Source organism: Chrysemys picta, chromosome 9 (genome assembly GCF_011386835.1).
Source record: "Chrysemys picta bellii isolate R12L10 chromosome 9, ASM1138683v2, whole genome shotgun sequence".
NCBI classification, from domain to species: Eukaryota; Metazoa; Chordata; order Testudines; family Emydidae; genus Chrysemys; species Chrysemys picta.
Window position 1 is genome coordinate 62,378,604 of NC_088799.1, and position 16,599 is coordinate 62,395,202.

The 16,599-nt window shown below is 52.2% G+C and overlaps 1 protein-coding gene across 5 annotated transcripts; it reads left to right on the forward strand.

Moving 5' to 3' along the window:
- The first annotated feature begins 600 nt into the window (after positions 1-600).
- Positions 601-15,867, forward strand: LOC101936058 (centrin-2-like). 5 transcript variants are annotated; one of them, XM_065556377.1, is made up of 6 exons: positions 601-734; positions 3,307-3,465; positions 5,246-5,374; positions 5,954-6,091; positions 11,384-11,516; positions 12,439-15,867. In XM_065556377.1, the coding sequence occupies exons 1-5, from the start codon at positions 678-680 to the stop codon at positions 11,468-11,470; spliced, it is 570 nt and encodes a 189-aa protein (XP_065412449.1). In that variant the 5' UTR covers positions 601-677; the 3' UTR covers positions 11,471-11,516; positions 12,439-15,867. The 5 variants fall into 5 exon arrangements, with proteins under 5 accessions (XP_065412449.1, XP_005311044.2, XP_023967476.3 ...); XM_005310987.4 differs by lacking the exon at positions 12,439-15,867 and having other exon boundaries at positions 11,384-12,357; XM_024111708.3 differs by lacking the exon at positions 12,439-15,867 and having other exon boundaries at positions 714-1,232; positions 11,384-12,357.
- Positions 15,868-16,599: the final 732 nt, after the last annotated feature.

A 16,599-nucleotide genomic window follows, 5' to 3' on the forward strand; every position in this document is an offset into this window, starting at 1 on the left:
TCCAGGCCCCCTGAATCCTCTGGGCGGCCCTGCGCCTGTCTGGAATGAGTCCCCTGGCCTCTCTGGTGATCCATCTGTTAAAAGGGTGGTGGCAGGGGGCACAGGCAGGAAAGACGCTTCTCGCACGGCAGCGGAGGGCAGAGAATGCAGCTTCCCTAGTTGCTGTCCTTCCGCCTACATGCCCACAGAATGCAGCAGTAGGATTTCTGCTGCAATGAAGGAGGCTTCCGTTTATTTCATTTACCTTCTTGTATCTGAGTTTCTCTCCATGCCCTGATGGAAGCAACCCTTAAACACCGAAACCCACAGAGAGAACCGGGCTAGGCTGCCTTCGGGGCGCCCCGCTCGCAGCCCCACATGATGGGGGGCTGGAAGGAGACTGCCCCAGAGCATGGCAATGCTGTTCCCAGAACGAGCTGTGCAGGCACAAGGGGCACCTCACCGCCAGCCCAGGCCGATCGACGCTCCCCGGGGCTGAACTCGCAGCCCCGCTACCACTCGCTCCCAGCCACTAGACTCTCCCGGGAGCCCCAACAGCTTCCCTAACATACATCACCGCCGCCTCAGCCAGTCAGCGCCTCTTATGGCGCCCCGCCCACTCCGTACCTCGGCCAATTGCCATGCAGAGTGGTCTCCGCCTTTCGTTGCCATAGTACCGGCAAGGACGGGATTAGCCAATGGGGTGGGGTGGGATTGTTGTCGGCTTGCTGCCCCTGCCGCGAGCGGGCGGGATGGTGAGTCGAGCTGGGGAGATACGGGACCCTGCCCCAGGTCCCTAGGGTGCGTCCCCTTCCGCCCATTAGGTCTGCTGCCTCGCCCAGTGCCTCCCCCGTTCAGCCCCATTCCGCCCTTTCCCCCACAGCCCCGCCCCATTCTACCCACAGCCTTGCCCTGTTCAACCCCTTCCCCCTGCAGCCCCGCCCCATTCCACCCTTCCCCCACGGCCCCGCACGATTCTGCCCTACCCTGCAGCCCTGCCTCTTCCTTCGTGGCCCTGCCCCTGTTCAACCCACAGCCCTGCCTCTTCCTTCGTGGCCCTGCCTCCGTTCCACCCACAGCCCCACCCTTTCCCACCCCTTCCCCCTGCACCATTCTGCCCTTCCCCCTGGCTCCATCCCCGCTTGCTCCTTTCTATTGCCCCACCCGTAGCCCGGAGAAGCTCGGTACCCGTGCTGCGGCACCCGGGCCATAGTGGAGAGGAAGAGCTCCCCCAGCCCGGGCTGCAGCAGAAGGTAGGGTTCCCAGGTGTCCAGTTTTTGACCGGAACACTTGGTCGTGAAGGGACCCTGGCAGCTCCAGTCGGCACTGCCAACCGGACCGTTAAAAGTCCAGTCGGCGGCGCAATGGGAGCCCGCCACTAGGACAGGCAGGGAGCCTGCTTTAGCTCCGTGTGACTCCCAGAAGCAGCTGCCAGGTCCGTGCGGCCCCTAGACACGTGGGTGGCCAGGAAGACTCCGCGCGCTGCCCCCACCCTTAGTGCTGGCTCCACAGCTCCCATTGGCCAGGAACCACGACCAATGGGAGCTGCAGGGACGGCGCCTGCAGGCGCGAGGGCAGCGCGCGGAGCTCTCGAGGCCACCTGTATGCCTAGGGGCTGCAGGGACCTGGTGGCAGTTTCCTGGGAGCTGTGGTAAGCGCCACCGGGACCTGCACCCCTCCTGCACCCCAACCCCCTGGCCCAGTCCGGAGCCCGGTCCTGCTGGGGCAGCTCCTGTTTGGTGTGAGGGGTGCAGGTGGGAATGGGGTGTGTATGTGTGCAGGAGCTCCTATTTGGTGCTCAGGGTGGGGATGGGGATGTGGGGGGGTGCAGGAGTCAGGGCAGGGGGCTGGGTGTGTGTGGGGGGGTGCAGGAGTCAGGGCAGGGGGCTGGGTGTGTGTGAGGGAGGTGCTGGGAGTGTGTGGGGGGGTGCAGGAGTCAGGGTGGGCAGAGGGCTGGGGGTGTGGGCTGGGATCATGGGGGTGCTCACGGCAGGGGGCTGGAGGGGGTATGCCCCAATTCCAGCCCCTTCCCGAAGGCCCCACCCCACCTCTTCTCTTCCTTGGAGCGGTGAGCGTGCTGAGGGGGAGGGGAGGGAATGTAGCACCCTCCGGGGAAGAGGCAGGGGAGGAGTTTGGATGCCGGCAGAGCCTACCCTGCTGCAGCAGGAGCCGGCAGCATCAAGCTTCTGCCCCCAGAGGAGAGAGCGGGGGTGAGGAGGGGGGGCGGAGAAGAGCGGGCCAGGCCGGGGCCCCTTTGGACTGTGGGCCCGATGCCATGGTGCCAGTGGCGCCATGGTAAATCCAGTACTGGTTGGAGCCCCAGCCACCCTCCACACACACACACACACATCGGTCTGACTTGGGTCAGTGATAGGATGAGGGTGACTATATTTCCCAAAGGGAAATCAAGACACCATGTGGTATTTAGGGGTGTCCCCCTCCCCTGTATGGGGCTGGCCTTCGGGGGTTCCCATGCCCCCATGTGGGGCTGGCCCGAGATGTCTGGCATCGCTGCTCACCCAAGCCCCACCGTGCGGGGCTGGCGTTGTCGCTCACTTCCCCCCCGAACATTCTTCCACACCTCACTAGGGGGGCACGCCCCACTTTTTTGGCAAAAATTGGCATTTGTCCTGTTTGCTCTTTCCAACTGATCATCACTTGGCAAGAGCAAATGGGACAAATGCCCAGTTTTGCCAAAAAAAATCAGGATGTCTGGGACAGGGCTTAAAAAGGGAACTGTGCCAGCCAAAACAGGATGTATGGTCACTGTAGTCGGTGAGCGCTCTGGGGGGCATGGATCAGCATTCACCTCATGCTCCCCATCAGTACCCAGCCCAAGCTGGGGGGAAGCTAATGATCCAAACAGTGAACCAAATTTGGTGAATCCTGGTCATGTGCCACCTGAGGTATGTTGCACATACGCTAAGAAGTGAGCAGTCTAGACTTGGGTCCTAGGCCCTGCTAGTGTGGGTAGGTCAGGGCCAAAGTCTCCCTGAGACTCGGGTCCAAGCCCTGCCATTTTGCAGTGTGGATGCAACTCAAGAGGCAGATCCAAGTCAGAAGGTCTGCGTAGTGCAGTATGGATGCATTAGCATGGCTGTGAGACCCGAGTCCAGTAATTCTAAGCCCAGTTTACAATGCAGTGTGGACGCTCAAGTGTGGGCTTGGAAACACTGAGTCCACAAGCTTGGGTCCCACAGACCCAGATTCATAATGCAGTGTAGACATATCGTGGGAGGTGACCTTTGTGAGACAGGGTGGGGCAGGCAGGCTGGGTCCCTAATGCTAGTGATCCACCTGGTCTCTTGTTCTACTAATGTTTCCAAGGCTTCCAGCCCCAAGAAAGTGATGGAAGGGGCAGTGACCCGGAAGAAGAAGGTGGCACCCAAGTTGGTACTCACTGAAGAACAGAAACAGCAGTTGCGAGAGGCCTTTGATTTGCTTGATACCGATGGCACTGGTACTGTCGATGTGAAGGACTTGAAGGCAAGCAAGAAATCACAAATACACTGTGTACTTGTTGCAAAAAGGCCTAGACCAGCAGATGGTAAAACAGGTCTAGTGCTGTAGCTTTCAATGCTAAAAACTTGTGTGTTCTAGAAAACTCAGGGGTTTGGGTAAGAGAGGGTTTCCTCCAGCTCCATTCTTCTCACCTGACTGCTCACTGGCTCCCCTGCCAGCTGCCCCTTTCTTCTCCAACATCACTCTTTGGGATATAGCTGACCAGACAAATCAGGGACATGGATCCAGAAACTCAGTTTTGTGGTTGTGGGTAAGAGTTAAAAAATCTCCTCCCACTGTCATGCAAACCACTTTGTTTCATATCCAAATTAAAGATCTCTTCTGTCGCATTCACATTTGCTGCACCAAGATAATATAGTCTATATAGCAGGAATTTTCATAGAATCATTGGATATCAGTGTTGGAAGGGACCTCAGGGGGTCATCTAGTCCAACCCCCTGCTCAAAGCAGGACCAATCCCCAACTTTATTCTAAGGTTCCCAGAAACCAGGTACTACTGCATAATATACTTTGTGTGATTCTTTACAACTAAGGGGTAATACTGCAGTAAAAATGAAACACACATTCTTTATCTCTGTCTATGTATATAACCCGTAGTGGTGAAATAAATATTTCCCTAATCATCTATAATTGGTAGGTGTTTGAGGGGACTAGGTGCTTCAAAGGCCTGGGAATGGGATGTAGTGCTTTTTACTTCCAGATTGCTGGTTCAAATCCAACCCAAGGCAATAGTGACTGAAAGGCATTACAAAATGTATGCCATCAAATGGCAAAGTGAAATAAATTGTGTAGGCGTCTCAGTCCTGGTATCCCAATCACAATAGAAAACCACACCATCAGTGGCATTAATTGATCTTGTTGGCATCTCAGCAGAGGTGCCAGTTTGAATGGACCTTGCAGACTGAACATAGACCTCTTAGCTGTAGTGCCTCCAGGGAAAGTTTGAGGCACATTGGAAAGGCAGGGTGGCGGAAGTCTGCATTGCTGCAGTCTATTCTGTATCTGTTTCTATGTTCCAGATAAACAGATTCAGCCTTCAGGGCTGTTGATCTGGCATGTTTCACCAACACTAAATTCTGTGTCTCTTTCATACACTATTTAAAGGACATTGTCCACTTAAAAGTCACATTTCTGTCTGAAAATGTGTGACCTACTTTTGTTATATAAATCACCTAAGGTGAGTGTAATTGAACAGATTAGAGAAGGAAAAACATTTTCTTTTATTCCCACCCCGCAATTTGTTTACATAGTGCTTCTGACAACAATTTGGAAATAGTCAGTTTCACTGTTTCCTCTGTCTGGTAAGTCAGTTTCCCCTGTGTGTATCTGGGACTGTCACACAGAAGCAAAGGAGAGAAAAGCATTTTAAACTGTGTGTGTGTGTGTGGGGGGGGGAAGTATTGTGAAACTTCAAAAATTGGCAGAGAGACTCAGGGCTTGGTGTAGTATAGTATCATTCATTGGTGCTGTAAACTGGATGCTTTAACTCTGAATGCCAAAAAGCAAATGTATAAGGTCAAAGACATCAGGGGCTTGTCTGGAATAACTGCTCCACATGCCGCGCAGGCCATCTGGGACACCTGCTCTTTGTCAGATCCGTTGCCTTGCTAGCGTTTATTATTTGACTTGCAGTAGCACCTTGTGCTTCCATCCCCATTTTTTTTTCATAGTATGCGATGTGGTTTCAGTTGTCTCCTGCTCTTCGCTTCTGTTTGCATTGCCAGCCTATCTTCCATGTTTGCAGGTATCCATAAGAGCCCTTGGGTATGAACCCAAGAAAGACGAGATGAAGAAAATTGTATCAGAAGTTGATAAGGAAGGATCAGGGAAGATCAACTTCGATTCCTTTTTGTATGCGATGACTCAGAAAATGGTATGTAAATCGGGTTAGCCACAAAAGTCCTGGGCATCCTTAATATGAAGGTCTTTGATGGGAATTTAGAGCACTTAGGACCCAAGAGAGTCCAGCATTTCCAATTCAAAATACTAACCAGAATTCAATAATATTAGAAAGAGAGAGGGGGGAAGCCAGGTTGGCTGCTAAAGACAATCATGAACAAACAAGTGATAAACAAACAAGAACAATTTAACATCCATAGAGAATCCTTATGCAAGACCCTCTGAAACACTTCAGCCTACCTGTTGTGCTATCTCTGACACCTGCCCTTTCCCTCAGTAGATCTAATCCACCTCAGTCTTAACTTGGACCACTACCAGGATATTCCTGTCCTGGTCTCTCAGACTCTTGCAACTTTGTTCATGGCTTTTCCTTAAGTAATAAAAGAGAATGACAAATGTAAAATAGTGGCAACAAATGAACTCTGCAGTGGCCAGGTGCCATTCAAGATATATTCTTTTAGCTTAGATTCTTAATAATGTGCATGAGAAGGGATGTTAGAATGCTGGTGGATCATCTTCACCTTTGCATATTATCGTTCTGCGCTTCTTTAAGTCTGAGCCAGAATCCAGAGAGGACATTCTGAAAGCCTTCAAGCTCTTTGATGACAATGGAACTGGCAAAATCTCTTTCCAAAATCTCAAACGTGTGGCCGGTGAGATTGGGGAAAACCTCACAGATGAGGAGCTGCAGGTTTGTAATGTACATCTCTTTGCCTTCGCACAATGTTGACATGAGTCTTTGTTTCATGGAAGATTAATTTAATTATTAGAGGAACTGTGCAATGTTCTGAAATATTTTACTTTCCTAGTGGCATCTTCTTGTTGCTACTCTAGTTTGTGGGTGTGTAACACTGACAGACCACAGTCATTGGCGGGCAGGATCAAACCTGGGGCCTCTGGAGCTTAGTGCTCCAAATGAGCTAAAAGTTATATGGCTGTTAGCTAAGGCTGTAGAGCAGCTCATTAATCTCTCGCTCTCTAAGTCAGTGGTCTCCAACCTTTTTATGCCCAAGATCACTTTTTGAATTTAAGGACAACCCAGGATCTATCCCGCCCCTTCCCCAGAGCCCTGCCCCACTCACCCCATACCCCACTCTCTCCATCGCTCACTCTCCCCCACTCTCACTCACTTTCACGGGCTGGGGCAGGGGATTGAGGTTTGGGAGGGGGTTTGGGGTGCTGGCTCTGGGAGGGGGGTCAGGGCTGGGGAAGGGGATTGGGGTGCAGGAGGGTGTTCGGAGTGCAGGAGGGGGTGCTGGCTCTGGGAGAGGGGTCAGGGCTGGGGATTGGGGTGCAGCCTCCTGCCGGGTGGCACTTACCATGGGCAGCTCCCAGTTGGCGTCACAGTGAGGATAAGGCAGGCTCCCTGCATGCCCCAGTCCCACACCGCTCCCAGAAGGGGCCAACATGCCTCTGCGGCCCCTGGGAGGAGGGGTAGGCGGCATGTGGCTCTGTGCGCTGTCCCTCTCTGCAGGCGCCGCCCCCAAAGCTCCCATTGGCCACAGTTCCCCATACCCAGCCAATGGCAGCTGTGGGGGTGTGCTTGCAGGCAGGAGCATCAGCGCGCGGAGACCCCTGTCACACACACCCCCGGGGTTGTGGGGGCATGCTGGCCGCTTCTGGGAGTGGCGTGGGGCCGCGGCAGGCAGGGAGCCTGCCTTAGCGGCAGCCCTGCTACACCACCAGAGATTGCGATCGACTGGGAGAGTCCCGAGGATCGACCAGTCTATCATGATTGATGGGTTGGTGACCACTGCTCTAAGTGGTCTCAGTGCCATTAGATGGGGCAGAACACCACACCCAGGAGGTGTGTGGGTTACATACTTCTCCTAGCTGAGGAAGCATGTCCCGAGCTTCAAAGACTTCCCAGTTCAAATCCTGGACGAGCCCCTACTTATAACACCGACAGACCCCGGTCGTCGGCAGGCAGGATCGCACCTGGGGCCTCTGGAGCTTAGTGCATGAGCCTCTACTGCAGGGGTCTCAAAATCTGTGGCCCAAGAACCTCCCCACTGCAGTCTGCATAAACTTTTAAAAAAGTTCTTTCATCCTGCTGGCTGATGGCGCTGGAGGGGGTGCAGGAGGGGAGCAGGCAGGAGAGATTCACACAGGGCCGGCTCCAGGGTTTTGGCCGCCCCAAGCAGCCAAAACAAACAAACAAACAAACAAACAAAAAACAACAAAAAACAAACAAGCAAACAAAAAGCCGCGATCGCGATCTAAAAAAAGCCGCGATCGCGATCTGCAGCGGCAATTCGGCGGGAGGTCCTTCACTCCCAGGCGGAGTGAGGGACCATCCGCCGAATTGCCGCCGAATACCTGAAACTGCCGCCCCGTCCCGAACGGCCGCCCCAAGCACCTGCTTGAGAAGCTGGTGCCTGGAGCCGGCCCTGGATTCACATGCCCCTCTCCCCAACTTTGCTCCATTCTGCTGCTCCGGAGACCCTTCCAGGGGTTGCACTCGGCAACGTGTCATTTGCAGTTCGGCTCCCTGCAAACGGTTCCCTATCCCTGCTGTTGCCAGCAGAACCACGGAGGAGAGAGACCCATGCAGCTCCGCTGCCGGCTGTCAGCTGCAGGCACCGCCCCCCGGCAGCTCCCATTGCCTGGGGGAGAGGGCAGAGGCACCATCACTAGTTGCTGGGCAGAGTCAGCCATGGAGGCAGCATCATTAGTTGCCAGGCAGAGTCAGCCGGGGCGACATGAAGCCAAGGGAGTGGGGGAAAAGGGTGGGAAACGGGCTGGGAGATGGTGTGAACACCATCTTCAGTGACATTAATGGCCCACTGGGAGGATTTGAGGACTGGTACTGGCCCTAAAATAAATTGAGTTTGATACCCCTGCTCTACTGCATGAGCTAAAAGCCATATGGCTGTTAGCTAAGGCTGTAGAGCAGACTCAATTAGGGTGACCAGATGTCCCGAATTTATAGGGACAGTCCCGATTTTGGGGTCTTTTTCTTATACTGGCTCCTATTACCCCCCACCCCCTGTCCTGATTTTTCACACTTGCTGTCTGATCGCCTTAAGACTCATTAATCCAGGGATGGACAAACTATGGCCCGTGGGCCGGATACGGCCCACCAGCCGTTTTAATCCAGCCCTCAAGCTCCCACTGGGGAACGAGGTCTGGGGCTGGGAGCAGGGTTGGGGGTCGCTACATGTGGCTCCCAGAAGCAGGGACATGTGCCCCCCTCCGGCTCCTACACGTAGGGGCAGCCAGGGGGCTCCGCTCTGCACACTGCCTCTGCCCCAAGCGCTGTCCCCGTAGCTCTGATGGGCCGGGAACCGCGGCCCATGGGAGCTGCAGGGGCAGAGCCTGTGGACAGGGCAGTGTGCAGCAGAGCTGCCTGGCTGTGCCTCTGCATAGGAGCCGGAGGAGGGACATGCCACTGCTTCAGGGAGCTGCTTGAGGTAAGCACTGCCCCAAGCCTGCATCCCTGAGCCACCCCTCCCCGCGCCTCAACCCCCTACCCCAGCCCCGATCCCCCTCCCACCCTCCAAACCCCTTGATCCCAGCCTGGAGCACCCTTCTGCACCCTAAAACCCTCATCCCTAGCCCCACCTCAGAGCCTGCACCCCCAGCCAGAGCTCCCCCCCCCAGTGCACCAACCCCTTGCCTCAGCCCTGATCCCCCTCCCGTCCTTTGAACCAGGGCCGGCTCTGGCTTTTTTGCCGCCCCAGGCAAAAAAGCCTCCCGCCGCCCCCTGCCCCCCGGTGGGGAGCGCGGCAGGGAAGGGCGCCGAGTCCGGCCGCGGCCCCGCTCTCCCCAGCTGGCTGGACTGCCGGGGGAGGGCGGCGAGCCTGCCGCGACCCCGCTCTCCCCGGCCGGCCGGAGCGCCGGGGGAGGGCGGCTCTGCTCTCCCCGGCGGCCGGTGCGCCGGGAGGAGGGCGGCGAGCCCAGCCGGGGCCCCGCTCTCCTCGACCGGCTGGAGTACCGGGGGGAGGGCGGCGAGCCCGGCCACGGCCGCACTCTTCCCGGCCGGCCGGGGCGCTGGGGGGAGGGCGGCGAGCCTGCTGCGGCTCCGCTCTCCCCGGTGGCCGGAGCGCCGTGGGGAGGGCAGAGAGCCCGGCCGTGGCCCCACTCTCCCCGGCCGGCCGGAGCGCCGGGAGAGGGCTGTGAGCCCGGCCGCGGCCCTGCTCTCCCCAGGTGAGCGCCGCCCCCCTCCAGGTGCCGCCCCAAGCACATGCTTGGAGGGCTGGTGCCTGGAGCCGGCCCTGCTTCGAATCCCTCAATCCCAGCTCTGAGCACCCTCCTACATCCCAAACCCCTCATCCTCAGCCCTGCACCCCCAACCAGAGCCCTCAGCCCCCCACATCTCCCCCTCCACCCCAGCCCCCTCCTGCACCCTGAACTCTTCAGTTCTGGCCCCACCCTGGAGCCTGCACCCCCAGCCAGAGCCCTCACCCTCTCCCGCACCCCCACCCCAATTTCGTGAGCATTCATTGTCTGCCATACAATTTCTATACCCAGATGCGGCCCTCTGACCAAAACGTTTTCCCACCCCTGCATTAATCGCTCTCTCTCTCTTGGGCTATGTCTACACTGGCAATTGAATGACAAAACTTTTACCACGACAAGTGCCAATATGAACAGCACATTGTCTGCAGGAGCACTCTCTTGCTGACAACGCAAACACTGATCATTGAGGGTGGAAGTTTTTTGTCGGCAGGAGAGCCGACAAACAGCAGCTAAACTGCACGAATTTTAGCGGCACGGCTGTGGCGACACAGCCATGTCACTAAAAGCTGTGTAATGTAGACAAAGCCTAAGTGGTCTCGGTGCCACTAGAATGGGACAGAATAGCACATCCAGGAGGTGTGTGGGTTATAAGTGGAGAGAGGGGATTATGAGAGGGGATTTCTGCCTTCATCTGAAATATCAAATATTGGCCAGAGAGGGAGGTCGATATTGGATTCCACAAACAGAGGATCTGCTGTGACAAATTATTTGTTACTTAGTGCAGATAAGCAATAATCATTCCCCTAATAGATGACAAGACTGGAACATCCCTTTTTTACCTTTCTATTTGCTTTAGGAGTCTTTCCTGGAACTCTCCCATTTCCCTATACCTAAAAGGGTCATTCACTTTTTTTAGTTCCTATGCAATGAATGGGCAATGCAAAGTGATGTATCATGGCCTGTTATGGTTACATCTCATCTGATGAGAGCAGTGTTTCATTTGTAGTATGTGGCTACTCTCATTTGGCTTTGTGATTCTCCTTTTTTGCACCACTTAGACAGTGATAGTCCTTCTCAACTGTATGTATTTATATAAAAATCATCACACGTCAGTAATGCATTGTAAAGACAGAACAGTTGGAATTTTACAATTGATCAAACTCCAGGAATTTAGACCAACATGCCTGGACATTAGCAGAACCGGTAGTATATTTTCTCACCACAGAGAGTCTTGTTGATAAAACGATTATAAGAAATCTTTGCTTAATAACAAAATGGATAAGGAAAAATCCCGCTGGCAATCTTTTTTTCCCCTTCTAGTCTGACATTTACAGCCCTTTTCTGGGTGAGCACATGTAAAAGGATTCAGTAGCACATACACTATTGCAGCCACTACTTACAGCTTGTAAACTCCGACTCTTCACTGTGTCCTCACCAGTGGCTTAGTGGAGTTGCAGTGCTCTGGATTTACACTGTTGCAATACATCAGTTCCCCAACACTATATTACCCAATACATAGCTTGAAATAGGGTAAGTGCTTTGAATACTTAGGATGTGAAAGCTGCTTGAATAAAACCCTGTTTGCTTTCCATTCCTCTCCCCTAATCTGTTTTAATGTGCTTCTTCCGGGTGCAGTTTGTCCCTTTGTAGAGATCCAGCACAAGACCTATGCACTGCTTAGGTCCCATTTAAGCCCTGTGTTGAGTGCTGCATAGACCTTGTGCTGAAACTCTGTGAAGGGATGAATTCCATCTTCTCTGAGCCCACCTAATCTGGTCTCTGAATTCTTGTTGTCCTGCAGGAAATGATTGATGAAGCAGATGTGGATGGAGATGGGGAAGTGAATGAACAGGAGTTCCTGCGGATTATAAGGATGAACAGCATGTAGCTAGATGTTTCTCTTTTCTTTTTACTCACAGTTTTAAATACGGTTGGTAGGTACATCTGTTTTTTCTCCAGCCTCTCTCCATTCTCCTGGGGTTAAAAAATGGGGAATCACTATCAGAATTTTTCAGAATCATGGTTGCAGTGGGACTGAATTACTGATTTTTAGCTGTCTATATCCTAATGTTGGATTCCATTGCAGAATTTTTAAATGATCTCAAGTAGCATTCTGGGTGTAGGTCAAATATTGACTTGTTTTTTTGATTGTTTTCATGTTCCAATGTGATAACTTCATTCCCCTTTTAATTGCTTCCAAAAAAGGCAGGGGAATAGACTTTCGTGAATAATAGGAAACATTTTTCAAAATGTACTTTTTAAGAAGGAGCCAATCCCAGAGTCCGATCCCAGAAACCCAATCAAAATCTGTTCCTGGCACATACTTAGGCCCTGATCCTGCAATCAGATCCGTGCTAGTGGACCCTGTGCCCATGCAGAGACCCATTGACTTCAAAGGGCCTTCCTGCAGGGGTCTGTCCATTCAAAGCCAATTGCAGAATGGGTCCTTATTTGTCTATAGCATTCACCTAAAAAGTGAGATGCATGTATCTGAGACTTTTAAGTTGATTTTGATTTAGCCCAATGTGGGAATTTAGGTGTTTCACTTTAGCAATGTGAGAGTCCCAGTGCAGTGAATTGGTATAGAAAATGCATTGCAGATGGTGAACTCTGTCATCACCCTTCCTGAAGTACACACTGAGTTGTCATCAGTATTTTATCCCCTGGCCTGATTTTACACTCTTGTTTGGGAAACACTGTTTTCATTTGTTATATCCACTGGCACTAATTATTTTCTGTATCCCAATAAAACTTGTTTATAACTTTTTCTCTTCATGGATTAGTTCTCTCCACTGCTTTGGACTCTTCATCCATAGCATGAAATTCCACCTAAATGTTTCCCTTTTATAATTTCAGCCCATTGCTGCCTCCACATCCCCACAGGGATTACCCTCAAAAGTTAATTCTGATGGTGTATGGATGAACTTTGGTACTCAAGCCCACTGCATTGTGGAACTCCTGCACCCACTGAGAGCGATTCTGGGGCTAGTGGGAGAGGATTCCTGCTTTCTGTATGCTAGAGAGTGCCTTGGAGAGCAAGGACTGTAGAGGCACAGGGTCTCCATACAGCTCACTCTGGCTACTGCAAGTTCCCTTGAGATCCATGCATAGCGTCATGGTATTTAATAATAGGGGTTTTGGATGAGGCCTTAAAAGTGGAGTGTGATGTATTGAGCATATGTCTGTGTCAAACTGTGAACTCCTTTTTGTTTTGTGAACAACATTTCTGATTGTAACCTTAATTGTGGGCTTCCCTTTACTTGTAACCTCCATATTGGATTAAGGCACCCACTTTGTGCTGAAACTCAGCCTGGCCCTGACAAGACTGTCTGTTCTAGACACTGTCCTGTTCACGCTGGGCTGTAGGACACTTCAAGGATGTGACAATGAGAGAGCCATTAAGGGCCATCAAAGTTGAAAGACTCTTTCCTAGTGGAACAATGGGTTTTCTATCAGTAGTGCCATTGACTTTGAATGATTGTCTACCCAGAAGCCTCTTGTGGGGCTGGAGCCTGGAATTCCTCTAGATGAAACACATGGGCAAAAAGAGGGCAAAGGTGGGTGATTTTCTGAGCCAGGGACAGACCACCACCACATGCCAGATGACCAGGCTAAGGAGAGGAAAGGCAGAAAGGACTGCCTAGTCTATGGATTCTGGCCAAACCTAGGACTCGCAGGAAGGGTGAGATCAGACTCAGAGGGTGCATTCAGGACTCTTGTTTTTTCCCCAAAATTTGTAAAACTCTAGTGCTTTCAAGATTAAAAGCATCTGTAGATAAGAAATTCCTTTGCTAAGCCTGTGCTCCTTGCTTGCCTGCCATGTAGTCCCTGAAAGGGTTAATCAAGCTCAGAATGGTGGAACTCAGATCTAATGTGTATAAGCAACTGGGGGCCCAGGAGGGCTGAGGCACTGGTTTCAGGGTTAAGGTGTCTGGGCTGCAGAGCCCCACGTCCCAAGGAAGGGATTCAGACATGAGGCCTTGCCTGGGAATGTGCCTTAAAGACTCAGAGCTAGGAACAGTGACCAAGCTCTGATCAGACCCAGTTGGCTTAAGAACACGAATGTAAGGGGACTGTTGCCCTCTTACTAACATTCAGTGGGGGTGTTTTGGTTGGCTAGCTCCCAGCACTAAAAGGGGAAGGGTCGATGGCAAATCAGGAGCCTGAGACTGACAGTCCCCAGGAACAATGGGGAGAGGCCAATGCTCCAGATCAGCCTGATTGACAGGGCGGGCAGCTAATCAGGGAGTCAGGAGGCCAGAGGGGGTCCCGTCCTCCGTGTGAGCTGGAATTGCCTGGGTCAGACAGAGTGGGGCCGAGCTAAGGAGAGAGCAGGGGCCCGAGCTGAGCTGCTGGAAGCAGAGCTGCAGCCCCAAAGCCAGAGCACAGCCAGAGAGAGCAGAGCTGCCCTGGGAGCAGAGCTGCAGCAACCAGAGCCAGAGGGGCCAGACAAGCAGCCAGGAAGCAGGTCAGAGCTGGGAGCAGAGTCACAGAAGCAGCCTGCAGAGCCGACCTGTCCTGGGGGCAGAGCTGTAGTAACCAGAGCCAGAGGGGCCAGAGAAGCAGCCCAGGGAGCTGAAGGCAGAGCAGCAGCAGCAGCAGCCGTGCTGAGGCCGAGTGGAGCTGGGGCTGGAGCTGAAACTGGAGCTGGGTGCGGTGAGCAGCTGGGGAGAGTGAGGGGGACCCTGGGCAGCGGGCCCAGCACAGGGAGACGCCTCAGCCAAGAGGCCTTGCAGGCCAAACTTGCAGGGGGATCATAACCCCGACCGGGCAGAGGCGACGCTGGGAAAAAGGGTCCTGCCACCTAGAGCCTGAGAGTGTGTGGCCACCGCCAGAGCAAGTGTCCAACCCGCAGCGTCTCTGCAGCACAGCCAGGGCCTGAGAAGGAGCCTGGGACCTACAAGGAACAGACTGTGACCTGCCCTGACGTTCCAGAGACACTGGTTGTGATGTTCCCTGCCACAGAGCAGGGTGATGTGTTTTCCTTTAACCTTTCCCATTTTTCCTTATTCTTTTTTAAAATTAATTGTTAATTAAACAACTTGTATTTGCTTTAAATTGTATGAAATGATCAGTGGGTCAGGGAGGTGCCCAGTGCAGAGAGAGTACCCCGGAGTGGGGACACCCTAGCCCCTGTCCTGGGTGACCACCGCAGGGTTGGGGGTCGAGCCCCCCCAGGAATCCTGGGCCCAGCTTTGTCGGGGTTTACGAGGACTCTGCCAGACAGGAGAGTGGAAGGGGAGTCCTCAAGGGCAGGGAGGCCTCTGGGTAAAGGAAGTGGGAGCGAGGACTTGGATCCTTTCGCTAGCCCACTTCACCGGGGTAGTGCAGAAGCCAGGAAAGTTCCCCACAATAGCGGGACCATTCCCCCGCTTACACGTAGATCCAGAAGTTGGGTCCAGTCACAACAGACTAGTGTCTTTCCAGGGAGGAGGGCTGAGCCAAGTTATGACATTGAGGTCCTGTCTGGTCTGCATGGATATTAAAGACCCTGGGCAGTTTAAATGAGAGCAGAGGTTTGGCCCTGTGATCCTTGCCCAAAATCTCCCTTCACCTCCACTGTGGTGTTGTGTCTTGTTTGCAAGTTGGGTCTTGTCCTCTTCCCTAGAGATGGCTGCATTTCAGTGGGTGCCATATGTATCTAGTTTGCAAAGCACTCCAGGAGCCTTTGGAATGCGGATTGCTATATCAGTGGAAAATATTTAGTTAGCAGAAAGCAACCAAAATTTCAGAAACTTATCTACGATTTTATATCATGTGCAGCACTTCTCAAGACCAGATTTATGGAGGATCATTTTGGATCTGCTAAGTCAGGACCTCTCTAACTGTGGCTGTCCCTTCACCAGTTGGGTAAAGGAAATGAGATACCCCTAGAAGTGCTAGCTAAATGGGGGTGTATGTTTGACCACATTCTGGGAGGCAAGTGTGTGGTTGTATTATTTGAATTTGTTTCAATGAATCATGTGTTTATATACTAGGTTTTTCTCCTGTAGCACAAAAGAAATTCTAGCAATGGTGCAGGCCCATTGCTATAGATTATAATCAAGTCACCCTTTAAGCTTCTTGCCTAGGTTGTTTTCCCAGGGCTTGTAACTGGTAATTCCCTCCATCCCCATTCTGCTGGAGCAAAGGCAAAGCAAGGACATGCACAGTATTCATTAATATAATGTGAAATACAAAAATAAATTCTGGTGTTCAATCAAACAGAGGCCAGCATATATAAGATGTTTGTAATTTTATTCAGTAAAAATGACACGTTTTGGATCTGAGTAATGAATACCAGTTCATGTCTAGTTATCAGTGTTGTTGGAGTCTCATGGGGAATACAAGCCCTGCTGTGTCTTTAAGGGAATCTAAGTCATCTAAAAATTAAATACTCTTTCCCAACCATAGATGCCTGAAATGGATTTAGAATAGGCAAGTCTAACTTTGCCCGGATGAGGAGGAGAATGATGGACTCTGAAGATGGAGCTTTGTACACACATTTTCTTGGGCTGGCTTCCAAGTTCCACAGAAAAAGTGAAAAATGAAATTTTGATAGGAAATAGCTCCCTCCTTAGAGGTTTTACTCTCTAAGTCCCCATTTCTAAGAAACTTTCAAAGCTTACATTCCTTCCCATTTCCGAGGTAGTGGGAGGTGGGGGGGACTGAAGCGTTATGTTTGTGTGTGACACCCCTTTATATGTTGGCAAGATGGCAAAGATGCATCATATCTCAGAAGGGAAAAAAGCCCATTAATATCAAAATTCTAGGACTTTAGATAAACTGATGGAAATTTCAGGTCAATCTCTCAGAGTCTGGAATAACCCAGAAAAATCCTCTGCCATTCAGCAACCTAATGACAATTGCTACATGTCAGGCCACTAGAAGCCTGACATAAGCATGAGATTGTGATGCGCCTAAGTACTATTATTATTGCCAATGCTTCCATTTCATTGCCAGTGCACGACAGGGTATCTGTGAGTAAAAGTGGCAAGATCTTAGCGATAAAGATGCCCAGGTTTGTCTAGAGCAACG

Excerpts from the sequence above, each read along its gene's own strand:
- LOC101936058 (XM_065556376.1), top strand. The coding sequence starts at position 3,193 with ATGCAGTGTAGACATATCGTGGGAGGTGACCTTTGTGAGACAGGGTGG. Across the intron at positions 3,466-5,245 it reads TCGATGTGAAGGACTTGAAG|GTATCCATAAGAGCCCTTGG; the intron begins GCAAGCAAGAAA and ends CCATGTTTGCAG. Across the intron at positions 6,092-11,383 it reads TCACAGATGAGGAGCTGCAG|GAAATGATTGATGAAGCAGA; the intron begins GTTTGTAATGTA and ends GTTGTCCTGCAG.